General features: G+C 48.4%; 1 protein-coding gene across 5 annotated transcripts in view; it reads right to left on the bottom strand.

The window, feature by feature from the left end:
- Nucleotides 1–711: 711 nt before the first annotated feature.
- myt1la (myelin transcription factor 1-like, a) overlaps nt 712–26489 on the bottom strand; it is a 30831-nt gene continuing 5053 nt past the window's right edge. For 4 of the 5 annotated variants that reach the window (XM_036130449.1, XM_036130448.1, XM_036130450.1 and 1 more), the window contains 22 exons: nt 26356–26410; nt 24813–24846; nt 24001–24063; nt 20632–21059; nt 19052–19649; nt 18103–18512; nt 17366–17500; nt 15136–15226; nt 14428–14538; nt 13994–14214; nt 13546–13823; nt 12879–13103; nt 10610–10737; nt 9664–9732; nt 9522–9584; nt 9360–9443; nt 8592–8813; nt 8379–8470; nt 8183–8286; nt 4632–4775; nt 3745–3807; nt 712–2412 (listed from right to left, as the gene is read on the bottom strand). In XM_036130449.1, coding sequence (XP_035986342.1) covers nt 2272–2412; nt 3745–3807; nt 4632–4775; nt 8183–8286; nt 8379–8470; nt 8592–8813; nt 9360–9443; nt 9522–9584; nt 9664–9732; nt 10610–10737; nt 12879–13103; nt 13546–13823; nt 13994–14214; nt 14428–14538; nt 15136–15226; nt 17366–17500; nt 18103–18512; nt 19052–19649; nt 20632–21059; nt 24001–24063; nt 24813–24846; nt 26356–26410 — 3759 coding nt within the window. In that variant the 3' untranslated portion in view covers nt 712–2271. The remainder of the gene's footprint in view (nt 2413–3744; nt 3808–4631; nt 4776–8182; nt 8287–8378; nt 8471–8591; nt 8814–9359; nt 9444–9521; nt 9585–9663; nt 9733–10609; nt 10738–12878; nt 13104–13545; nt 13824–13993; nt 14215–14427; nt 14539–15135; nt 15227–17365; nt 17501–18102; nt 18513–19051; nt 19650–20631; nt 21060–24000; nt 24064–24812; nt 24847–26355; nt 26411–26489) is intronic. The other variant, XM_036130452.1, reaches the window with a different exon arrangement.

Below are 26489 nucleotides of genomic sequence, written 5' to 3'. Positions count from 1 at the left end.
CAGAGCAGAGACACAGAAAGCACAGAAGCTCACATTGACCCAGGAGTACTTTCTATGGTAGAGAAGACAGAGCAGAGACACAGAAAGTACAGAAGCTCACATTGACCCAGGAGTACTTTCTATGTTAGAGAAGACAGAGCAGAGACACAGAAAGCCCAGAAGCTCACATTGACCCAGGAGTACTTTCTATGTTAGAGAAGACAGAGCAGAGACACAGAAAGCCCAGAAGCTCACATTGACCCAGGAGTACTTTCTATGTTAGATGGTAATATAACGTATAATCCTTCCTGAGGATTGGTGATGGCCATCTCCATCTCTTCATGACCAGTGGACCCGTCTTCTGAGGGCGGCCTCCAGCGGGATCATGCTCCATTTCCAAAAGCCCAGATCAGATCTCCAGGTCTTCATCCAACAGAGAACCGTAGAGATGAGGTGGAACAGGATGTATCAGATCTCAAAATCTCTGAGGAACGTTTCAGACCTTCTGGGACCTCTGCCATGTAGAAATAAGGCAGTTCTGTAGGTAAAAGCTGCTTCGGCCCAGCAGTAGCAAGGTGTACCTAATAAAGTGACCACTTGATGCTCTCAGGTTATGTAAGACCTTCTGACTTTTAGCTGACACAACACAAACCTACCTGTGGTGATTATCATCTGCTCTAAATCAGGCATGAAGAGACTCTGCAGATGTTCAGGAAGCAGCAATAAAGGTTCTTTGCAGGTGTTGCAACACAAGATTTATTCAGAGCAACAGATGGCAACACCAACATGATAGAAACTGTACAAACTCCACAATTGAACAGAAAAGTCCCACAGAAACTGATGACCTTGAAGGTGTCAGCAGGAAGTCATGCTGTTTGGTAAGAAAAAAGCTTCTGAAAGTTTGACACAAAGAAAGAAATCAAATCTATAAAAAGGTTTTCAGATCATCGCAGGTGAGGTTCTTCATCCAGGCATGTTAGTGTCACAGTTCACATCTTTAATTGTGCTTTAACTCCTTCGTTCTCCAGGAGAACCGATGATAGAAAAAAACCAAAGCAGGCGGTTACAGCAGGAAGCTGCAGGTCCGTTTCCTTCAAGGAAAACTCATCCTGTCAGCCGGATGTTCCCCCAAAGCCCAAATGACCCGCAAACAGGACCTTTCCAGCTTTTACAACCTCTGGGTCTGATTTGATCTAAATTTAATGGGGATTAAATGTCAGAACGTTTTAAACTCGTCAGGTTGTGGACAGAAGCTCCTCTCAGGAGCGGCAGTAACGACGGTCCAAACACAGGAATCAGGTTGGTTCTGGCCGGGATCAGAACTTTTCCTTACGGATCGTTTTAATCCTGGAAACCCGTCTAAGGAGCCAAACATGGAGAAATCAGGCTGAAACAGGCTGGATCCTCCTGAAGAGGATTTCATGGCCATTCCTCGACTAATTTGCGTCTTTATTGTTGGTTTTGTTCAGAGAATGGAGCTGAGGTTGTTTCCTAGCTGCTGGGGAGAGGCGGAGTTTTCCTTTAAGGGATAAACGGACCTGGACCGTGACGATACTGGAACATGCTCCCATAAAGTGCATGCATGATGAGGTGTGATGAGGAAATGTCTCGTCGGCGGTGTCGACCCACAGCCTCCTTCATCACGCAGGTTCTGGAGGACTTCGGTTTGTGTGGATATTTTTTTTTTTTTGACCCTGTAAATCCAGAGAAACTCAGAATAAAACATCTAAAGATGGTAACAGAGGCGTCTGATTCCTAAAACACGGATGTAGGAAAAGATTTATACAAAACGCGTCACATTTATCATCAGTAAAAACATCTGTCAGCTCTTTAAGAAATTGCATATTCCCACACAGTCCCTCTCACACGGGGGTCACCACACGGACACTGCTGACTAGATGGCAGATTGTCTCCTACGTTTCCTGCAGCCGCTTGCATTTCAAAATAAAAGTCCAAAAGGAAACTCGCCCAATGGGATGATGGGATCTGCACCAGGAAGTTCAGAAGTGAATGATTTACAGGAAAGTCAGAGTCCGGTGTTCAGACGATGGTTCCTGCTCCCGGTCCAACATTACAGCAGAGCCAAGCTTACAGGAAACAAATATTCATTTACAGGATGAGCGGCTAGAAACAGGACGTCACATTATATCAGGTCATATAAAGATGATGTTTCAGGTCCAAAGCAAAGCAACACCAACCAAGAGAACGCAACCAGACACCGATGGAGCGGAGAGGAGAAAAACAGCAGCGGAACATCCGGCCCGGTTCCTCCGGACCGTTTCCTGCTCCCAGTCAGACCTGGATGCCCTGCACGGCCTGTCGGATGTTCTCCAGCAGCGCTTTGTTCTCCGGGCTCTGGTACTGGTCCTGGTGGGTGTACATGTCTGTCAGAGTGCTGACATATGTGTCAAAGTTCTGCTCGTTCATCGGTTCCTGTGCAACAGAACAAACCCAGGAAGAGAGAGAGAGAGAGAGTGAGCCGGAGAAGACGCAGCGTCTCCGAGGAAGTTCTGGGGGAAAGGTTCGGAGAACAAGCGGGGGGGGGGGGGGCGCCAGGGAACAACACCGGTTCAGGCCCGCTTTCTAAAGATCTACCAGCAGACTGAGGAGAACCAAAAATCCAAAGCATGCAGAACTCAGGAGAGGGATGGATCGCCAGTGGAGGATGAGCACATTCAGCAGATGGAGACAAAACCAGGAAGTTCATGGACAGCAGGATGAGATGCAACAAAAAAAATATCTTCCAGCTGGAGATGGAGCAGCTCTGGCTTCAGAACCGATGGCCGAGTCAAGCTTCAGCGAGAACCCACAACTCTAAGAACCTTCAGGCGGAACCAGGAGGAGGTTCCTCTGCAGCTGGAGGAACCAGAGCGGCGGAACGTTACACCGGACTCTAGAAAACGTTCTAAACGGATGGATCAGAACCATCCTGCTGTGGTTTGGACCCTAAAGATTTAAAGAGAACATAACCAGAACAATCTGGGCGACATTTAGTTGGAGTATTTACTACACTTTATTCTGAAAATCCCATTTAAAACTTCTTCCTGTTTCCAGTTTAAAGGTTAAATGGGTGAAGTTCTGTTGGCTTCACAGGTAAATCCTCTGGATCAGTTAAACTGTGAATGGTGGTTCTGATGGGGGGGGGGGGCTATGGTGGTCCAAACAGAACTGGGTCTATCTTTGCATCTCTGTCAGAACTCTGTAAAGTATATGATTGAACTTGACTTTGTAAAGTGCCTTGAGATGACATGTTTCATGATTTGGCGCTATATAAATAAATTGAATTGAATTGAATTAAAGGGTCCTTGGTGCTGTTCAGACGGACGTTTTCGGTTCTCTGCAGGTTTGGATCAACAGAACCGATAGTTTCTCTAAAGATCAGTTTCCCATCTTACAAACTGGTTTCTTCAGCCCCACACTGACGCCCAGCTGATCTCAGACCGGTCAATCAGCTGTTAATGAGGAACTTTACGTCTCACTGAGTGTGGGAGACTGAGATCCAGCTAACTGTGGATTAACTAGGGTAACCAGCCCGGTCGTTTCTGATTCCAGAGCAGCTCCACGCTCAGAGAGTCCAAATCACCACCCCTCCACCACCGAGCTTCTCAGGTGTTCTCTGCAGGTGAACCGGTCTCAGGTCAGGTGATGAGGTGATAAACGCTGAGGGTGAAGCGGGATGGCGTGTGGATGGTCAGCAGGGACGAGCAGCGGGAGTCAGGAGGGGTGCAGAAGAGGAGGATAATTGGATAAAGGAGGATGTCTTACTCTGGGAAGCATCTGTAAACTGCAGTTAAGCTTTACTGGGGTCTCTTTCTGTGGCAGCGGTCTCTACAGGAGAGGGTGTACAGAGAAGTCCGTTAGCCCGGCTTCACAACTTCCACCTTAACGAGTCGTTTTCTAGCAGCTCCGTTCACCAAACCCCACAGGAAGCTCTCTGAGGCACCAACAGGTGCTGAGATCAGCCACACACAGGTCCAAACCCCTGAGGACGCGGTTCTGCAGGGAGAACTGAGGGATTCTGGCAGAACGGAGCTCCTCGTTAAGGTGGAGCTTGTTAAAGTAGAACGAAAAGGTCCGGTTATCTGTCAGCTTTCTATTTCCAGAGATTATCCAATTAGCCCGAGTCTCCTTCCAACACTGAGACGACATGACATCAAACCAAAACCACGGCGGCGCCGCTGGTTCTGTGACAAAGTGGCATGAACTGAACAGAAAGAAGCAGATGAGGAAAAACTGCTGGAGACAGTTTATTTCATGACAAAAATCCAACATGTCTGCATGAGGAGCAAAAACCCAGAAGAACCTGGATTATAACTTCTGTGAAAGTTAAACTTTTTAATTTTTAGGCTGAGCTGGCAGGAGGAACCGTGGTCGCCTCACACAGACTGAATTTACTGGGTCTATGAGGTCCTAAATCACAGTAAATAGAACGATGTCCAGCTGAATCTATGTAGAAAACCTGCAGCGCTGACTGAAACCTGATGTTCTGAAAGCTGCTCAGCTTTGTCCTCATAGAGCTCAGCCCAAACTGAAACAGGCCTTTAAACTGCTGCTGAGTACGGACCGGGTTCTAAGGCCGGGTCCAGATGTGGTTCTGCTGGTCAGAGGACAGGTTTACAGGGTTTACAGGGTTCTAGTGATGCGTTCCTCACCATGTGTGGCAGCTGGATGTTGGCCAGGCTGTTGATGAGCGACTGGCTGAGGTTGGCGAGTTCATGCAGCAGCGAGTCGTTCTGCTGTTCGATCACTTTGTTCTCCTCCTCCATGGACTTCAGGTTGGTCTCCATGGTGGTGATCTGTTCAGAAACAGCCGCAGTCACCGTTTACAACTCTCACTAAACACTGAAATAAGCCTTATATAACTCATTTTTGTTCTTTTCTCATCTGCAGCAGCTCTAATGAGTGGACAGTGGACACCAGCTGGTACCAGCTGGTACCATCCGGTACCATCTGGTACCAGCTGGTACCATCCATCTCAAATAGACCTGCAAAGGTTGGAGATCATTGAAAGGCTAACAGAGCCCACAGAATGGTGTGCAGCAATGGTACCTGTCCTAAAACCACATAAAGCGGAGACGCGGTGCGGACTTAAGAAAACTGAACAAAGCAGCAGGCTGAGACAAATATGTCTCCTTACAGTGGAAGAGAAAATGTCACGACTCTCTGCATCCACAGTGTTCACATCCCTGGATGCTGCTGGTGGGTTTTACCAAACCCAGTTCTAAATGACTTTCATCATTCCTGGCAGTCAATGATTTTTACGCCAAGGCGACATTACAGCTTCAAACCATGCTAAACCATGTGGTGCGTTTATGGGTCTGATGTGTGCGGGGCGCACAGCCAAATGGAAATACAGGAAGCTGTTTTCTGAGCTAGTAGAAAACATGGAGACATTCATCGTATCATTAGTTACTGTGAATGCAGTTGGCATTCACAGTTATTGAGATCCTCTTTCGCGTTTTTACTGTTTAAAGTTTGATTTGCTTCTCCTCATACAGTTTTTGTCCGATTTCAACCATTCAACTTTTAAACTATTCAGCTTCTTCTAGAATCGATGGCTATGTCTTTTTGTACTTTTAACTTTTCAACTTTTTAAAATATTCAGCTTTTTCTGCAAATTTTCAGCTTTTTTTTCTCCCATAAGAAATGAATGTAATTCACTAAAATTCCAGTCACTTCAGCTGCTTTTTGACAGCTTACTTTCAGCCTACTTTCAGCTAGAAACGTCATTCAACTTTTAAAATGTAGTGATATCTTTCAGCTATTATGGTATGTTTCAGCTTTTTCATATCTTTTACCGTTTTCATATAGTACCTCCTTAAAATAATTTTGGCTTTTCAAGAAATTCAGCAAATAACATGCGTTGCTATGGTTGTCAAGGAGGCAGTTATAGAGTGTGCACTCAAAAAATTCAACAAATTCTTCTTCTCCGAACAACTTCTTCTCACTCGCTCAATTTTTAACCTATCCACATAAATTATACATCAAAACGTAGGAATTTTTGTCTGGATTCAGGAAATGTAACCCTCATTGGTGTAGCATTTATAGATTTTTCGCAAATCACCTCAGAACGACACAAACCCGAAACCTCCCCCATTCATTTCCTATGGAGCGGTTTTGAAAAATGATGTCTGAAAATCCAAAACATCACATGTTTTCGCAACGTCGCTACTCCTAAACCGCTTGATGTACAGGCATCAGACTTTCACACATGAATGTCCCAACCCTTCTGGCACTCACAAAAAAGGAATTTTTTGGATAACTGTTACGGTTTTTCCGCAGGAACAATTTGTTCGGGAGTAGCGAATGTGCAAAATCCTGAAAATGCTTTAGAGCTGCATTTTTCCACATGATCCACTTTTTTACATCGTCGCTGTGCCTACACCGATTTTTGTACAAACATAAAAATGAGCAACATAGTCCTCAAAAGCCTGCTGATACTCATGGTGAAGGAATTATTTTGATATGTCTTATACTTTTTCAGCTAGAGCAATTTGTTCGGGACCGTTTTTAGAGGATTTTTGAAATTCCTTAAAAATCCCCTTTATATCATAATTTTTTACGCCTTTATTAAAATATTTCCAGCAAAAACCGATAGCAAGTCTTCTTCCCCTATCCGTTAAGAAATAAACGCAGAAAAAATTACGTCTCTACCATTTACGGATCAGGAGATATGAAGTGTTGTGCGAGGCAATGTTCTCCATTATAATCCTATTGGACATATACTGAGCAAAGTGTCTGCACTTTGGTAGACTGGCCCGCTGCAGGTGTGTCAGTGAGTTTCCATGACGACGGAACTCTGCTGACCAGAGGGAGAGGCTCCATTGGGATAGAATGGCAACTTTCAACACCCACTGCGGTGGCTGTGATTAATGTAGGAATCTGAAATTCGCACAGTCACTTCCTCGTAACATTTTAAAATTTTCAGGTGATTATCAGCCATGTGCCACTTTTCTGTCGCATTTGGGATTTCACGTGCTTTCCTATTGGGCCTTTGCTTCCAACAGGACCTGGCATGATGCCCAGACACGACCCAATTGGCCAATACAGCACCACCCACCTGTGGGAAATGGCGCTACTGACCATTTTGGTCAAATGTTGAGTTCTGGGCCCAGATGTGGTGAGGCTGAGTTGCTAAAGGAGGCCAATCTGACCCATGAACTTTGGTGACGTTTGGTGACATTAAGTATTGGCACCCCTATTTGAGGCACTTCCCAGTACAGGATTTGGACCAAACTGACAGAGTACAATCACCAGGTGATACTGAACACAACCTTGTTAGCGGCTAACGGTTAGCATGTTGCTAACCGGAAGTAGCTCTAGGAAGCTCGTACAAACTTCTACTTCACATAGTCTGTACTTCCTTTAAAGAGAAAGCTCCACAAGAAATTTGGCCTACGTCGCATAAAGCATCTCCAAGCTATGAGGTGTCAAACATTCAATAGTTTTCAATGGGGGGGTGAAACCCCTTATACTCCTAGAAATGCAGGCCCACATATGGCTACAGTATATTCAAGTTTGAAATTCTACTTCTGCTTTGTTAAACGATTCAGTGTCTAGAATAAGTTAGGAGATGTTTGGTGCCATTCCCTCAGTTTTTTCTTCTTCTAATCATTCAGCTATTGTTCCTTCATGTTCAAATTCTTCAACTTTTTCAACTTCTTCAATGCTTTTCAGCTGTTTTTTCTCTTCTTCAAAGAACTTCTGCATCTTCTGCTCAATCATTCAGCTTACTGCATTCACAGTGCATTTTCGCAGGAAATGCAAATTTTTCTAGTTTCTTTCTGGGTTTCAGGTCAAATTATCTCAGATGTACACCAAAGGATTTTGAGAAGCCTTGGAAGCTGCATGGCGCTTTATACTTTATGAAAAGCATTTATTAGCTGCTTTGTAGTTAGCTCACTCTACCGCATCCCATAATGCATTGCAAGCCTGGCTACAGGAAGGCTTGCAGCTTCCACCTGTTGGCCGCGTGGCACCAAGGTCGGATCACATTAGAGACTGTGATCGCCCTCCAAACGGGTTCCTTACTGGTGATTCTATGTTCACATCTACACAGACAGAGCACACCATGGGAGGGGGGGCATTTAGCATGTCTGGTGTGAAATCCATTATTTCTGATGCTCACAGCAGAATAAACAGTTAAACAGTTAAAAGGTTCAGACTGAGACTGAACAGATGGACTGAGGAGAGGATCTCTCACCTGTGTCCTCAGTTTGATCATATCTGACTCCACTTGATTGTTGGACTCATTCAGATCTTTGATTTCTTCGTCCAGCTGTTTAATTTCTTCATCGTTTTCGATCCCTGAGACACAAAGACACAGTTTCATCCGCTTTAGAGAGGAAAGGTGCGTAACTGTCGGCGTACTGAAGCTCTGAGGCCATGGGCTGTCTGACCTTTGCTCGCTCTCTGTTTGATTGTCAGCATGTCCACGCTGCTCATCCGGGCCTTCTTCATGGCCGAGGAGGTGCGGGGACAACCGGAGAGACTGGAAACACACACAGAGGCGGAAAATATGTGGACATCATCTCAGGAATAGCAGCTGGTAAATGAGGAGGGTCTTTAATGAGTTATTTATTAGTAAAATCCTTGTTTTTAAGCTGGTTGACCTGCGGTGCGTCAGGAAGCTGCCGCTGACGTGTCCGGAGCCGTCGCAGCCGGGAGTCGGACACGTCATCCCGTCCGTCTTCCCAGACTTCCACACAAACTGCGATCCGTTCATGTAGCTGTCTTTCTGCCTCTTGGCCGCCAGGGGGCAGCCTGACGCGCTGCGATGGGAGGCGTACTTTCCGGTCACATGACCCTGTCCGTCGCAACCTGGCACCGGACACCTGGGAGGAGGGACAGACTCAGCAGGTAACACAGATCCGAATGAAGCGCAGGGCTGGACGATGTAATTATCAACAAATTAAAAACATTTATTTTAAATGCAGCCCTGACCGTTTTATGCTGTTGCTTAGCAACTTACTTTTAGATACAGAACACTTAAAACAAACTCAACCCTTTATTCAACCAACTTTTTGTCAAACCTACAACTATTTAAAAAGGAAAAAAGAACGCGTTCTCTCTGAACTCTCTGAAGGGGGCGGAGCTTGGTGACAGAGCGTTCCTGGGCCTGCGTTGTGATTGGTTGGGAGGATGTAATGATGTAATATTAACCTACATGATTGGCTAGAATGTAAAAGGAAGGAAAACTGTTCTATTGAACTTTTTATTTACTTTTTTCTTTCTTCAATATACGTCTATTGATCGATTTATCGTTACTGAATTATCGTCCAGCCCTAATGGAGCGCCTGAGCTGATGTTTCACCAGGCGGCTGAGAGACGCTGCCCCCTGCTGCCTGGAGGTCAGCTCCACACCCAGGAGAGACTCTTACTTGATGGGCTCCTGCTCGTCCTTCTCCTCTTTGCTGTGGAGGATTTTCACGCCGCTCTTCTTGGCTCGAGGACATCCAGACAGACTGCAGGAGACGAAGACAGCAGGAAATCAGCAGATCATCAGAAGTCAGTGCTGCATTCTGTTCTGTTGTTCCCCGTACCTCCTATGAGAGGCGTAGTTCCCCGTAATGTGTCCCGATCCGTCGCAGCCCGGCGTTGGACACCTGGTTCACAAACAGCCCAGCAGCAGTCAGACAGAGAAACTACACCAGTGCTTAGAATGTGAGATGATTTACGGCTCACCTCAGCTCCTGTGAGTTGGACGCCATCAGACCACGAATGTTCTTATCGGCCAGTTGGCAGCTCGACAGACTGCAGAAGAAGAACACACTCACAGTGACTGACGCACCTGAAGACCACCACAAACGTCTGTAGGAACGTGTCTGTTCCCATCGTTAGAACCTGACCAGTGAGACCCAACCAATGAGACCCAGCCAGAGAAATACGCTCCACCCCAGACCAGATCAGAAAGAGCCGACTAGTAAGAGTCAACTAGTGCCCGACTAGTAAATGAGTTCTCATTTTCTGAGGTTCTCCAGAACTTTATCATGGGTTGGTGGAAGAACCATCCGTGTGGAACCACAGACCATCAAATGGTTCAAACTGAAAACCTCTAGTTGGTCTTTGGGTCCGGGGGTAAGGTTCAACCCGGCAGACCTGGTTGAAGAAAAATTCTAATCAGATATTCTCTGAATTTATTCTGTCCTTCTCCCACATCTATGTTTCACTTTTATTCAGTAGAATTTGTTGGGACATTGTTCCTCTGGGAACATTAAATCGCTAATTTATCTGAGAAATGTCTTGAAGCAGACCAAGATGCTCCACAGCAGGCTGATGTTCCACTCATCTAGAACCCATGACCATTTTCCACATACTGACTTGAGCCTCTAATCTCTGAAGATCTGAGGACAAACCTGCTGGCTTCAGATGATAAATTCTGACTGTGAAGCTTCATTAGATCACTGTGGAAACATAAAATAGGAGGAGGAATGTGAAGTTCTGCTGAAGGTTCCTGATCTCCAGTTTCAGAGGGGGAACCTTCTGTTTGCACAAAGCAGAAAACCTGTTTATTGTTGGAACCGCTGATAAGACGTCGTTACAGTCGGGTGGTTGAGCAGCACTGTGTCTAACGCGCCTGTTTTCTACTCATCTGAGCGAGGAACCTTCTCCAGAGATGTTCCAGCCTTACGTGATCAGCTCCTTCTTGCCCTCCTTGCAGGGCGGGTATTTCTGGTGCTTGGGACTGGGCACCGTCACCTCCGCCGGGAAACGCTGCTCGTCCAGCAGCTCCTGAAATGGATCCAGATCGTCTCTGGGCTGCAGGGACCACAGAAGAAACCAATTCAGCGTTAAACTCCTGAAGTCCAACTGAGCATGTGCAAACAACGTCAACTTCACTAGATGGTTTCCCTGTGAGGAAATGTGACGTTTCACTGATGTTTTCTCTGGGAACACCCTGGGAACGCCCTGGGAATGCCTTGGGAACGCCCTGGGAACACTCGGGGAACACCCTGGGAACGCCCTGGGAATGCCTGGGGAATGCCCTGGGAATGCCTTGGGAACGCTCTGTGAATGCCTTGGGAACGCCCTGGGAACACTCTGGGAACGTACTGGGAATGCCTTAGGAACACCCTGGGAACACTCTGGGAACTTCCTGGGAACACCCTGGGAACACTCTGGGAACACTCTGGGAACACCCTGATAACACTGGGAACACTCTGTGAATGCCTTGGGAACGCCCTGGGAACACTCTGGGAACTTCCTGGGAATGCCTTGGGAACACCCTGGGAACGTACTGGGAATGCCTTAGGAACACCCTGGGAACACTCTGGGAACTTCCTGTGAATGCCTTGGGAACACTCTGGGAATGCCCTGATAATACTGGGAACACTCTGGGAATGCCTTGGGAACACCATGGGAACACTCTGGGAACACCGTGGGAACACTGGGAATGCCTTGGGAACACCCTGGGAACACTCTGGGAATGCCTTGGGAACGCCCTGGGAACACTCTGGGAACACTCGGGGAACACTCTGGGAATGCCTTGGGAACACCTTGGGAACACCCTGGGAACACTCTGGGAACGCTCTGGGAATGTCTTGGGAACACCCTGGGAACACTCTGGGAACACTCTGGGAATGCCTTGGGAACACCCTGGAAACACTCTGGGAACACCCTGGGAACGCCATGGGAATGCCGTGGGAACACCCTGGGAACACTCTGGGAACACTCTGGGAATGACCAGGGAATGCCCTGGGAACACTCTGGGAATGCCTTGGGAACACCCTGGGAACACTCTGGGAACGCTCTGGGAATGTCTTGGGAACACCCTGGGAACACTCTAGGAACACCCTGGGAACACTCTGGGAATGCCTTGGGAACACCCTGGAAACACTCTGGGAACGCCAAGGGAATGCCGTGGGAACACCCTGGGAACACTCTGGGAACACTCTGGGAATGACCAGGGAATGCCTTGGGAACACCCTGGGAACACTCTGGGAACGCTCTGGGAATGTCTTGGGAACACCCTGGGAACACTCTAGGAACACCCTGGGAACACTCTGGGAATGCCTTGGGAACACCCTGGAAACACTCTGGGAACACCCTGGGAACACCCTGGGAACACCAAGGGAATGCCGTGGGAACACCCTGGAAACACTCTGGGAACACCCTGGGAACGCCATGGGAATGCCGTGGGAACACTCTGGGAACACTCTGGGAACACCCTGGGAATGCCCAGGGAATGCTCTGGGAACACTCTGGGAATGCCTTGGTAACACCCTGGGAACATTCTGGGAACACTCTTGGAACACCCTGGGAACGCCCTGGGAATGCCTTGGGAACACCCTGGGAACACTCTGGGAATGCTTTGGGAACAACCTGGGAACACTCTGGGAACACTGGGAACACTCTGGGAACACCCTGGGAACACTCGGGAACACTCTGGGAACAGTCCGGGAACTGGGAATGCCTTGACATTGCATGGGAATGCTGCCATCCTGCCTGTCACCTTCTGCTGTGAGACCCTCAGCACGGCCAGACGTTTGCTGTCTGCAGCAGGTCATTGTAAATAAACCGTGTTTGGTTTGAACTTTGGGTCTCCAGCCTGTCTGATCCAGAAGGTGGCTACTGGAGAGGCTCCACAGAACATCACCAGAGAAGATCTTCAGCACCTGCTGATGTCTGTCATGGTTTCTTCATCTCTTTTGGTGAAAAGCTTCCAGTCCAGAAGTCTAAACCCAGATGCATTAACTCGTCTGTGTGGGAAATCTGATCAGGAGTGTGCACAGATAATGCAGTGCCATATCTGTCCTCAGGGGGCGCCCTTATTCAGCCCACAGACGACCCAAACCAAGTCATAAACTGACCCTCAGGCGGTCCAGCCCTGACCGGATCAGGATTCTGCACCGTGTCCTGTAACCAGAACCGTCCCTGAACCCATAAACCCCTCGTTGTACCTCTTTGAGCTCCTGATCTTCTCCCAGGCGTTTCATCTTGGTGTAGTCCACCGGCAGGTCCCAGCAGTCGGCGTCGCCCAGCTGGAAGCAGCGGCTGCTGAGCAGAGCCTGCCGCTGCGGGGACATCGGCTGCAGGGGGGTCAACACCGTGCCGCTGCTCTCCGGACCCCCGGGCTGATCGGCCAGATCTACGGGCCCGTTATCATCCAGCTCACCCACTGGACTCTGCAGACACACATCAGAGGATCTCAGATCATTCCTATAATCACCCTAAAACCGTGAACCCGCAGGAGTCCCACAGGGGGAGGAGGGGGCACTGGTTCTGTTTGATCAACCTGTTGGATCTGCTCACATAGACGAGTCCTCAGAAAACAATAATCTGGGAACATTTCTCTTTGCAACCTTCTGCTCAGATTCTTTGGACAGAAGTCTGGAAGGAAACATTTGGCCTGGCAGGCGGTTCTATAATGTTCCTAAGTTTTAAATTTTAATGAATATCTGCTTGAAGAACGTGGTTTGGCTCAGTGTGAAGGTAATCTGAGCTGCACTGCTGGTTAGATTCAGAGCAACACTTAATGACTAGATCTGAGGAAAGAAAGGAGAACATCTAGCCCACGAGGAGCTCCTGCCTTCATCCCTCAGGTGAGGCATCAGCGCAGGTGTTTACCTGAGTCAGCAGGTCGTGGGGCTTCCCTCCCAGAGCGTTGGGGAGCTCCCTGCACCTGGTGGACAGGTTGAGGATGGCGGTGGCAGCCATGTGGGCGGCCTCCATGTCGTGGGTGTAGTCGAAGCTGCTCTTGCTGCAGGTGCTGCTGGCGCTGCTTCCTCCTCCTCCTCCTCCTCCTCTTCCTCCTCCTCCTCCTCCGCAGCTCAGACTGCTGCTGCTGCTGGGAGCGTAGCTGGTGGTGCTGCTGGCCGGGCTGGACGTCTTACAGAAGCGCTTCGCTGCAGGGATGAACACGCAGAGACAGGTGGGTGATCAGGTGATCAGAGCTGCAGGTATTAAGTCATGGCGGTTCCACCGTCCTCAGTCAGGAGAACCCTGATGATGGAGACCATCACCTCCAGCCAGGCAGGAACCCAGCAGAACCCTCACCTCTCCAGGTTCCTCTTACCGTCGTAGGCCTTCGGCGACGTGTCCCGGCCGTGGTGGGACCGGGAGGCGGGGCCTCTCTTCCCGTAGGCGGCGTGCTGCCCGTCGTAGGCGGCGTAGTCGTAGCTCGTCTTGGAGTATTTCTCCAGCTCCTTGGTGAGGTTGGAGCGCGGCGTGCTGGTAGGAACGTTGTTCTTGTAGCCGTACTGAGGAATCTCCAGCTGCTTGACGAAGCACATGGGCCTGGAGGAAGAGGAGGGGCCGCGTCATCCATCCTTCTTCTTCCATCTGTCCATCCATCCATCCATCCATCCATCATCCATCCATCCATCATCCATCTATCCATCCATCATCTGTCCATCATCCATCAATCCATCAATCCATCCATCCATCCATCCATCATCCATCCATCCATCCATCCATCATCCATCCATCCATCCATCCATCATCCAGTACCTCAGGACTCGGTCTGACGTCTGGTTGGTTTTACTGCCTCCATCGACTGAGTGAGTCTTTTCGTGGACCTTCGCCATCTTCTCTGCAGCTGCGATGGGACAACCGGACAGACTGACCGAGGAGAGACGACAGAAGCAGGTTAGACACGAGGACAGAAACGTTCATGCAGCACCACTAAACCTGGACGGGTCGACCCGGTTTCAGAGGGAAACGCTGCTTTGTGAGAACTCTGACCTGTCTGCTGGATTTAGAGCGACTGGTTTCCTGCCTGACAGGTTAGCTGGTTTAACCGCTTCCTTGCTGATTTTTCTAACATGAGATCTAAAAGCTCCAACATCCTAGAATAAAAGGATTAAAGTCTCCCACCAATCCCAGCCTCAGAATCCAACATGGCGGCTGCGTGTGTGAAACGGTATCTTGTCCTCTGACAGGGAAAGCGTTGCTGCAGCTTCTTGTCCAACAGATAAATCTAACAGTAGCCTGCTAACAAAGCAACACCTTGGTTGGACTTCTCTGCCTCCAACATCCACTGATGTGAGGATGGGAGGGGCCAGTCCTGAGGAAGGGGGCGGGGCTTCAGACAGCCATCTTTAGGGGGACCTAAAGCTGCTGGAGGTGTTCATGCAGGAAGAAGACGGCAGCGCTCAGACTGATCTGACACGTTCTCATGAAACATCACACAGGTGAGAGCGAAGGCTGCAGACTCACCTGCGGTGGGAGTTCCTGTTGCTATTGACATGCCCCCGTCCAGAGCAGCCAGGAGTCGGACACTTTAACACATTTTCATACATGGCAAGAACTTTAACAAACAGGAGAAGGTGAGAAAGACAGCGAGGGTTAGGAGCAGACAGGAGAGTTACCGGCTGGTTATTACTGACTGCTGGGCATGCTCAGATCACACCAACATGGCCGACGAGGCGTTCACGTGATGAGGACAAACACGGATGACATGTTAATGAATGTTTCTGATCCAAAACCATCCGATCCAAAGCTGCCGTCTGCTGAAGAACATCTAGAATCAGCTGGTACCGAGCCTTCTGTACCGGCCGGTTTGGACCTTGGGCCTGGTGCCGCTTCTCATCTGGGCCAGACATCTTTCTACAAGAGATCAATGATCTCACTGGATTCTGGAGAAATAACGGTTAAGTAAAATAAACTAGAACCATCTGATCTGGCACCATCTGATCTAGAACCATCTGATCAAAACCTTTCTGTCCAGAACTTGATTGGTCTGTTCCAGAACCCTCACATCTAGAACTAGCCCGTCTATAACCACCTGATCTAGAACCAACTATGACAGAACCACATAATTCACAGAGTGCTGTTCCAGAACCCTCTGAAGCAGAACCTTAAGTTTCAGAACCATCCTTTTCAGAATCATCTGCTTCCAAACCGTCTCTTCTAGCATTTGATCCAGAACAAAATGGCGCGCAGCCATGTGTTCCAGAACTTTCTGATCCAGGACCACTTGTTCCTGAACCGTGCTCAGTACGTAACGGTTCCGGTCTGGAAGCTAACTTTGGATCTTATTTAGGAACCAGTCTCTGAATCTTCCTGGGACTCAGTTCTAGATGTTTGACCCAAAAGAACTGCAGATTTCTTCAGATGACCACGGTTGGAGATGCCAGTCGGACCACAGCCTGATGTCCCGCCCTGTCCTACAGTCCGGACCCGGGAGCAACAGCCCAGAACCTGAAAGGTTCCCTCTGGGTTTCATTAACGGAGAATGGATCTAGAATATTTAGACGCCAGCAGACTGGATCGCTGGTAGTGATGCTGCGGGGATCTGTGCTGAAGAAGGACAACATTGTTGCTCCAGAACCAGCAGAGCAGTAAAAAGTTAAAACTATGTGAGGAAATGCAGCACTGGATCCCTTCAAGTTGGTGTTTTAATAGTTCTGAAAAGTTCTGGTTTCCTTCACAGCGGTTCATGTTTGGCATGCTGGGTCCAGACCTGCTGATGAGGGAAAGTCAGGATAAAGAAAGAGACTTTAAACCAGATTTAAATCCAGGTTTCAGCTCAGACTGATGATTTGTTCCTCACAGATTTAAACCTGCTGTTATTTTCTGGTTCTATTATCGTCCCGTTCTCCGTCTTCATCGGTTCTGAAGCGGCTTCAGGTTTTAATTTTTCAGAAAAAAATTCTGTTTTATCAAAACTAAACTGCAGCAGCTCAGCGGTTCTCTGACGTTTCCTGGTCAGGCTGGCTCACCTCCCAGCTGGAGGAAAAGCTAAGGAACCGCAACAGAACCGGTGGTTCTCTGCATCTTCCTCGTCTAGCTTTCAGCTGCTGAGGTTTCCACGCTCTTCCTCGCCTCTCACCCTGCGATGAAACCTTCTTCTCCTGCATTTTAGTCCAAACACAGCAAACACTGGCGCTCATGCAGAAGCCAGGTGACGGATCATCAGCGTGCCGACAGCTTCCTCAGAGACACATGGGAACATCGTGAAGCGCAGCTCGGTTCTGGGCTCATCCAGAACCGAGCTGCTGTGGCCACAACCTGCACAAGCCTCCATGTTGTGGTCGGTGTAGAGCAGAAATCATCTGATTGGCCGGGGAACGCCAGGTGGGCGGAGCAACAGAATCCTCCAATCAGATGGTGATAATCGGGTCCTAATTGCTGAATGTTCTGGGTTCTGACACCAGGGGTTCTGCCCTGGATCAGGAGCCTCCTACCAGCGTCTGATTCTCCTCATAGATGTTCCTCTGGATCTTGGTCCAATCATGGAACGCCGGTTTTTGTTTCTAGCCTCAGGATAACGCCCCGCCCCGCCCCGCCCCGCCCCGGCTCCGCCCCCAGCCCCGCCCCGCCCTGCCCCGCCCGGCACGTCGTGTAACCAGCAGGTGCGACCGGTCCGGTTCGGCCAATCAGATGATTTGTGCCTGTGAGGAAACATCCAGCATTCCCACAGAGAAGACGCGGCAGCAGAACCTACTTTCAGGCGGGACCCGGTCCTTGTGAGGACAGCCGGACAGGCTGCGGTGGTGGGGGTACAGACCCGTCACATGACCGGTTCCGTCACAGCCCGGCGTCGGACACTTGCTCTCCTTCTTCTCTCCTCTGGAAGAATCTGAGAACGAAGAGGAGAAACATCTGATGAGGAACATCATCGACCAGAACCGGCTGTTCTGACTGCTCCACTGGTTCTGACGGCCCGGCTCTGGTTCTACTGGACCGCTTCCCAGTTCTGATGGACTGGGTGGATTTACAGAACATTCTTTACGGAACCAAACTACTGTCAGCGAGGAACCATGCAGAGAATCATGACCTGGCGTAACATGGTTTGATGTTAACAGACGGGAGTTCTGCAACGTTCCTTAAGCGTTTCTTTCAGCGTTCCTTCATCCTGCTGCAGGAACACTGTTTTCATGAAGAGTTGGTCCTCTGACAGGTGAGAACCTCACCTGGTTCCACTCTCTGACAGGTTGGTTCCACCTACTGAAAGAACCAGGTAATCAACCTGGTCATGATGTTCTGGTTCGTCACTGTATTACAAGCAGAAACTTTGAAGCTGCGTTTAAAGATAACCCAACAGAACCCTAACCCAGATGCAAACAGGCTCAGCATCGTTGGTACCAGTCCCCTCCCAACCCCCCCCCCCCCCCCCCCCCCCCCCCCGTGGTACCAACCCCCCCGTGGTACCAGACCCCCCCCCCCCCCCCCGGTCCCTACCTTTAGGGTAGTACGCCCTCTTCAGGCCGTCCGGGTGCATCCTGGACTTGCGTTCCTCAGCAGCCATGCTGAGGCGGGGGCTGTGCTCGCCGTGGACGCGGTGATGGTGCTGCTCCCGACGCGGCATCGTGTTTTCTGACATCATGCGGTCCCTCATCACCTTCGCCCGCTCAGACTCCAGGGCGATGGCCTTCTCCAGCAGCGACAGGTTCCCCTTGGCCATGTCGAACGTGTCGTCGGAGCGGTCGGAGGCCACAGAGGTGGTGTCCTCGTCGCCCTCCTGGCTGTAGCTGTAGCCTCTGGACGCTGGACTCAGCGGCTCATCCAGCTTCATCAGGTTCAGCATCTCAGAGTAGCTGCGCTCCAGGGGCCTGCCGTCCTCCTGGACTCCAGGTGGGAACGTGTCGTACCTGAGAGAGAAGCACAACCAGGTTTCAGCAGCTTGGATCAGCTCCACGACCCGACCAGGACCCGAGGCAGCCGGAGAAAGGACCCTCCTGTGGCTGAGTGATGCCACACCTGAACCTTATGGGTGGAAGGTCACCCCATTGTAACTGGCATGCATCACCACCGGTTCTCAACTACTGGGTTCAGAACCTCAAATCCAGAAACCAAACTCAGAGTTCATAGAGCAGCAGTGAAATAAATCTACCTGCTGGATGTTATGATACGTTCCTCTTTGCTGGTTCCCAGAACCAGCAGGGAAGCCCATTAGTTCCCAGAACCAACACGGAAGCCCATTAGTTCCCAGAACCAACACGGAAGCCCATCAGTTCCCAGAACCAGCAGGAAAGCCTATTAGTTCCCAGAACCAGCAGAACAGTCTGGTGTGAATTCAGAAATGTTTTCTCTGACCTGGGTCTGCTAAGGTCTCTGGTTTCAGGGTTTCGGGGTGTTCAGGGTTAATCTGCGTGAGCTCCTCTTGTCTCTGCGTTAACGGGAACCTTACCTGTTCAGGTGTTGCAGCACCTGCTGGTCCACTGCTTGTTGGACGTAACTACTGTGCAGGGCCGGTCGCTCCGACGGTGGCGTCTCGCTGAGTTTCCGGGCCAGATCGAAGCACTGGTTCCTCAGACACTCCAGGCTGCTGAGACACACCTCCTCCCCGCCTCCCTCTGTGTGACCCCTGACCCCCTGGCCCCGCCCATCGTTCCCCACGCCGCTCTCTGGGAACCCGTCCTCCGGCAGCACGGTGCCGTGGCCCTGGGCCAGGAGCTTCAGGGAGTCCACGGTCTCCCGGACCACGTCGCTGTCCAGGTCTACGCTCAGGTCGCCCTGCCTGTCGTCCTGCTCGCTGCCGTCATCTTCGTCGTCGTCGTCTTCCTCGCCGGCGCTGTTGGAGGAGTTGCTGTTCATCTCGGACTCGGTCATGGCGTGGTAGGCGGCGTCCTCGGCGATCTTTCCCAGGTTGAGCAGCGACTTGGCGACCAGCTCGTCGTAGTTCTCGTATTCTTCTCTGGGGGCGTTTCCCACGGAGCAGCTGTTGTTGTTGTTGTCCTTCTGGACGGCGTGGAGCTTTGATTGTCCGCTGGGTTTGTACTGGTTCTCTGCAGAAGGAGAACGGATCAGAACCAGAGAAGGAGAACGGATCAGTCTCATCACAGCATCTTAACTCGTCAGCAGAAACAAGCAGGAGGAGTTTGGGTTAAGAACCTCCTCTGATGTTCTCCTCAGTGCCGATACCTTCACTTTGACCCGGATGATAAATCCTGACAGTCAGATTTTAGGGACTCAGGGAGGCTGGAGTTCTGATCAGGACGGCGTTTGGTGGAACCGAGCATAATTTCTGCCACACTCGGCCCAGAACCAGAACCAGAACCAACAGCGAACATCTGCGGGTCAGAAGAGGACCCCACGGTTCCTCAGGGCTGAGGTTCTCTAACTGCGGTTCGGTTAAAGGACAGATTCTAGTTACTGAGACTCTGGAGTAAAGAATCAAACCATAAGTGTTGATCTTTGCTGCGGTTGGTGAGCTCCTTAGAGCTGCACTGGGTAACTTTAGTATAAATGTGTTTTTTACATATTTGTCAAAACTGTCACCATTTCCTGACTAAAATATGAGGCGATATAAATCCAGCTGCCAGTGGTTCTGCTGCACAGGAACCTGATCGGGTCTTTCATTGAGTCAAAGAGACCAACGCTCCATCCCATAACTTCAGGTTTGCCTCTTTAAATAAATAATGAAATAATAAAAAAGAGACGAGGAGCACCAGCAGAGGATAGAAGGACCTTAACGAGGTTCTGACCATAAGTCCAATCAGCCTCCATGTGGAGAACCAGGCGTGATGCTGAAGATGAGATCAAATGGTCACCAGCTCCTCTGAGCTGCTCTAGCTGTCTGCTTAAAACTGACATCATGTTTTCAGAACCCTGGTCGGGTTCTGGGGCGGCGGAAGAACAGGTCCGGTCCAGAACGTTCGGACCAGAAGGAACCTGGACCTAAAACTGCTGAGGTCTCAGATCTGCTGGAGAAGAAGAGGTCCACAGATTTACCTCAGAACCAGGATCAGAACCGGGATCAGAACTCACCCTGAAGCACATTTCGCTCCTCCTCCTCTTCCTCCTCTGCTTCATCCTCTGGCTCTTCCTCATCGTCACCATCGTCCTCCTCCTCGTCCTCCTCGTCGGCCTGCTCGTCTCCTCCTCTCGGATCCGATCTCTCCGCTGCCATCCCTTCCTCCTCTTCTTCCTCCTCCTCTCCGTGCTCCTCGTTGTCCTCGGAGAACTCTTCCTCCACCTCACCTTCCTCATCCTCGTCTTCCTCCCCCTGCTCCTTCCTCTCCTGTCCCACCTCCACACTTTCAGTCTGATAACTGCTGAAGGCTCCCGTTACCTCCTCCTCCTCCTCCTCCTCCTCTCCCAGGCAGGCGGTGATGAAGGGCCTCCTCTTAGCAGCCGGTTCTGGTGTTTGTTTGTCCAGAGTCTTCCTCTTCTTGGCCAGCGGACAGCCGTAGACGCTGGAGCGACACAGAGGGAACATTAGGGAACATTTTAGGCTGCCAGCAGATCCTCTGGACCAATAGCGTTGCTCGGACTTATTAAGCTCCTGGATCTGTCAGCGAAAAGCAATTTAAGGGACAAGGAAGCGATCTGAGAACTTCTGTTAACAAGCTTTTACCTTTGGTCTGCTGCAGAGAATCAATAACTCAGTGAAGCTGTTAAATGATCAGAAACGGTTCTCACTGACTCCCTGATTCACAGGCAGAAAATAACAGAACGGAACCGACTAACCATGCAGGCAGCTGCGTCTTACTTCCTTTCAGAAATCATTTCTTATATACAGTAAAGATATTTTCTCCAATAATTTGTTCTAAGCCAAACTGGCAGAGCTGGACTCACCTGGACTGGACCTGCGCTAATTACCAGGACCGCCAATCAAAAAACCTGTTATTTCATTTATTAATCATTTCAATTAATGTATAAATAAAAGCATTTATAAATACATTTTATCGGCCATAACGACATGACACGAACCGCGGCCCTTCGTTAGATTTACTTCAGTAACATTTTATTTTTACTGCAGAGTACTTCCTACTTTTACTTGAGCAATATTATAATTAAAATATCGCTTGGCTTGAGTAAAAGTTCTGGTTCCTCGGCCCGCCATGAGGAACGTCACTGAATGACTGTTTTAACCAGAAATGCACCAGAGACATAAATGCATAAATCTGTTTATTTTTTGTATCTTTTTAAAATGTTAGTCTTAGAGTAGAATTTTAGTCTTTTGAGCAATTTCTTGGACAGATGCTTTTTACTTTTACTTGAATAGAAAAATCCTCTTAGTGTTCTAGTAGCAGTACTACTCTTAGTCTAATTGGGTATAAAATAAACTATTAGGTCATTTTGTCAGGTTAAATGATTTAAACTCCCGCTCTCTTTCTTTTCCTTCCTGCCTGCATCTTTCTCTCATCCTCTTATTGTTTTTCATCCTTTTATTCAACATGGATGTTTTTTCTTACTGTTGACCTAATTGTCTCAACAAACGTCTCCAGCACTGTTTGACAGCCTCCTCCACTAAAGGAAGGGATCTGTGGTCATCTCTGCCAGAATCAACGTGAAACCAGAGACATTTTTAACACGGCTGCTGAGCTTTACAGGAATTTAAGAAACAACAGGTCCATGTATTCTCTGCTCGCTCTCAACATGCATAACTAATCATTCTGGGTCACCAGTCCAGTCCTCAAACGGACAAATGAGCCAATTTTATTTCCTGAAATAAACTTTGGAAACATCGATGATGTCAGAAAGTACCGCTAGAAAAAGAGAAAAGCTGTAATTATTGTGAGCTTGGTTTTATATTCATGTTTATATGGAGACTGTTTGCTAACCTGTTATTGATCAGCCTGTCGATAAAGGTTTGCACAACCAGCAGGATGATGCCTATTATTATATTATTCTTTAGACTTATAGATATGGAACGTTCCTAAACGAGAGGTGCAGAATGACGGGCGCACCAGAACCGGCCTGGCTTCTGGTTCAGTGCTGCATAAAACGGCCTTTTAGTTCATTTTTAGGGGTCTAAACTAAAATCTGAATCTTAAACACTCAGGTCAGTTCTACCCTGAACTGACACGGCTGGAGATTTATAGACAGTTACGGTGTTCCAGTTCTGATATCTTTGGATCGACGTCGTTTAGACGGTAGATCAGCGGAACAGGGTTCCTGCAGGTTCCTCTGAGTTCAGTTCTGCTGCAGGCCCAGACGTATCCGGATTGTTCTGCTTTAACGGGTCAGAACTCTAACACCGTCTGGATCAGCAGATCCTCACCCTCATTGGTTTTCCAGTTTTACTTTGGGTCAGGACTCTAATGACCTCCTGACCCAGTTGCTCAACGGACGGCCAGCAGAACCAGGAGGTCCAGTCTGGGATGACTCCAGCACCTCGCTGTGGACACACGCCTAACTGTCCACAGAAACAGTCGGGTCAGCACCAGAACTTCCCTGAACCGCCTTTGTGGCTCCTGTTGCCATGGTTACCTGCAGAGGTTATTTTCCGTCACCGCGGCGACGCGGCCACACTAAGTTCTGATGGAGTCGGGTCCGTCTGGCTTCATCTGATTGGCTGCCGTCGCATCGTGTGAGACACGCGACTGCAGTGTGAGAATCTCTGCCAGGTCTGTGACTGCGGGGGGGGGGGGGGGGGGGGGGGCATCCTATAGTGGTGGTTACCATGGAGACAGATCCTCTGCAGCATCCGACGGTGCTGTCGCCATGGTGACATCCTCCAGAGAGAAGGGGGAGGGGGGAGGGGCTTTGATCCGAACGGAGTTATTGAGCAGATTAAGAGTTATTGATAATTTACAGTTATTGGTCAGATCCAGATTTATGGATCAGCAGAACCAGCAGGTTCTGGGCTGAACCTTCAGGATCACAAGGAGGAAGATCAGACCATCTCACTTCAACCCCCTCAGAGCTCAGCTCACCTCAGCTGAACTTCACTGCTCTCCCTCACAGGAACTCCCTGCAGCATCTTCTGATTTCAGGACGGTTAACTCTCAGCGTTATCTGGCTGATGGAGGAGCTTCTTCTGCCTTTGATGTCTGATTTTTAGGTGAGCTTGAAGAACATCCACAGCATCAGAGGGTTTCCACAAACATCTTAAACTGTGTTTGTGAGAATAAACTCCCCGGCCCTTCAAGGTGTCAGAAATGTCTATTTGGGATTGAAACCTAGAAGGTTCCTCCAGCCTGCGAGCTTCCTGGGTATGTGTCCAAACACCATCACACTCAGTCAGCTGTTCTTCTTTTAGTCTCCACTTACTAGAACTTTGAGGAGAGGATTATGAATCCTGTATTTCCTGCTGCGGTTCACGGTCAGAAAACTTCATGAAGCCGATTTAAAGACTGAAGACTATCAGACGTTTGGTGAGATGTCTCCGTTAGGGAGAGCAGATCGTACCTGCGGTGTCTGGCGTACTTCCCGCTGACATGGCCGCTGCCGTCACATCCAGGGGTGGGACAGCTGAGGAGGAAACAGACCATCAGAACAAAGCAGCACACATCTGGACCAGAGACTGGAGAAATCCTGGGGAGGAGCCTCTAAACAGCTGGATCGGTGCTTTGAAACATCTGGATGTGGAAGCTGCAAATGTCTGGATCAGAACCTCTAACTCAAACACCTGAAACGAGCCTCAGTTTGGCAAACTGCAGCTTTCTGTCAAACATTCACAGAAACATTTTTAGTTTTTCTCCAATCAGACTGGACTGCATTAAGAACCCGATCCTGATGATGTTTGTAGGGTTTAAATCAGTGATTCTGCTCATTTGATCGCAGTTTAAACAGAACGTGTTGTTTACAGTGAAGCGCTGACCCGAAACAAACCAGGATCAACTTTAATCTGCTGCACGCACCAATGTCTGTCAGCTGATGATAAATGAGAGGAAGTGAAGCAGAAACACCGCCTCCCTGCAGGTCAATAAGGACGGGCGGAGAAGCTTGAAAACGTGAAGAATCACAGCCGACTGAAAATGTTTCTGTCAATGTTCTAAACAAAATGAAAAAACTGCCTCTGTAATGATGTGAAGACACGAGCTTCCACCCGGTTAGTCTGAATCCAGTAAAACCTGGACTACACCGGGTGACCCCAGCAATCAAAGTCCAGACAAAAACACTGATGGTTACAAATGGCTCTCATTGTGACGCTCTATGAATTAGATAACAGTAACAATTACATGGAAACCAGCGATGAACATAAGGAGATGTTTCCTTACCTGAAAAACTCCTGTGTTACGGCTTCCACAGCAGCTTGAGACAAAAATAGAGGAATTTGTGTTTATGTTTCAGTAACAGGAACTGAAAAATTTCAATGTTCAGTAAAACATAACCAACAGTTTAGTAACAGTAACAACAGATCAGTAACGGTAACTAAACGCTCAGTAACAGTAATTAACAGATCAGTATCAGTAACTAACAGATCAGTAACAGTAACAGTAACAACAGCTCAGTAACAGTAACAACAGCTCAGTAACAGTAACTAACATATCAGGATCAGTAACTAAAAGCTCAGCTATAGTAACTAACAGCTCAGTATCAGTAACTAACAGCTCAGTAACAGTAACTAACAGATCAGTAACATTAACTAACAGCTTAGTAACAGTAACTAGCAGATCAGTAACAGTAACTAACAGCTGAGTAACAGTAACTAACAGATCAGTAACATTAACTAACAGCTTAGTAACAGTAACTAACAGATCAGTATCAGTAACTAAGAGATCAGTAACAGTAACATCAACAACAGCTCAGTAACAGTAACTAACAGCTCAGTAACAGTAACTAACAGATCAGTAACAGTAACTAACAGATCAGTAACATTAACTAACAGCTTAGTAACAGTAACTAACAGATCAGTAACAATAACAACAGCTCAGTAACAGTAACTAACAGCTCAGTAACTACCAGCTTAGTAACAGTAACTAACAGCTCAGTAACAGTAACTAACAGATCAGTAACATTAACTAACAGCTTAGTAACAGTAACTAACAGACCAGTAACAGTAACTAACAGCTGAGTAACAGTAACTAACAGATCAGTAACATTAACTAACAGCTTAGTAACAGTAACTAACAGATCAGTAACGGTAACTAACTGCTCAGTAACAGTAACTAACTGCTCAGTAACAGTAACTAACAGCTTAGTAACAGTAACTAACAGATCAGTAACAGAAACTAACAGCTGAGTAACAGTAACTAACAGCTCAGTAACATTAACTAACAGCTCAGTAACAGTAACTAACTGCTCAGTAACAGTAACTAACAGCTTAGTAACAGTAACTAACAGATCAGTAACAGAAACTAACAGCTGAGTAACAGTAACTAACAGCTCAGTAACATTAACTAACAGCTTAGTAACAGTAACTAACAGATCAGTAACAGAAACTAACAGCTTAGTAACAGTAACTAACAGATCAGTAACAGTAACTAAACGCTCAGTAACTACCAGCTTAGTAACAGTAACAACAGATCAGTAACAGTAACTAAACGCTCAGTAACTACCAGCTTAGTAACAGTAACAACAGATCAGTAACAGCACTAGAGACTAACGGCTCAGTAGCCTGAAGTCATTTATGTTCAACAGTAAGAGACATTTTTAAAAATCCGACCAGTTCTTAGAAGGTAATTAAGGGAACCTGGGTCTCGACTGGATCTGTCACTGGGCCGACTCATAATGAGTAAAACGTTTGAATTCAAGGGGAACAGACCAATGTTTGGCTTTTATTAGATAAGATTAGATTTTATTATTATTAGTTTCTCGTACCTCTGACTCCTTTGGACCGAGTGCGATGGCGTTTCTCAGCCACATTCGCCTCCATCTGAAAAACAACGCAGAGAAAACTGGTTTATCATCTGTTCACCGATACAACTGATGCCCGACAACTACAGGCGAGCTGA

The sequence above is a fragment of the Fundulus heteroclitus genome, unplaced genomic scaffold, assembly GCF_011125445.2.
Source record: "Fundulus heteroclitus isolate FHET01 unplaced genomic scaffold, MU-UCD_Fhet_4.1 scaffold_36, whole genome shotgun sequence".
In the NCBI taxonomy this organism is placed as follows: Eukaryota; Metazoa; Chordata; class Actinopteri; order Cyprinodontiformes; family Fundulidae; genus Fundulus; species Fundulus heteroclitus.
This window is presented reverse-complemented; position numbering and strand designations above follow the sequence as displayed.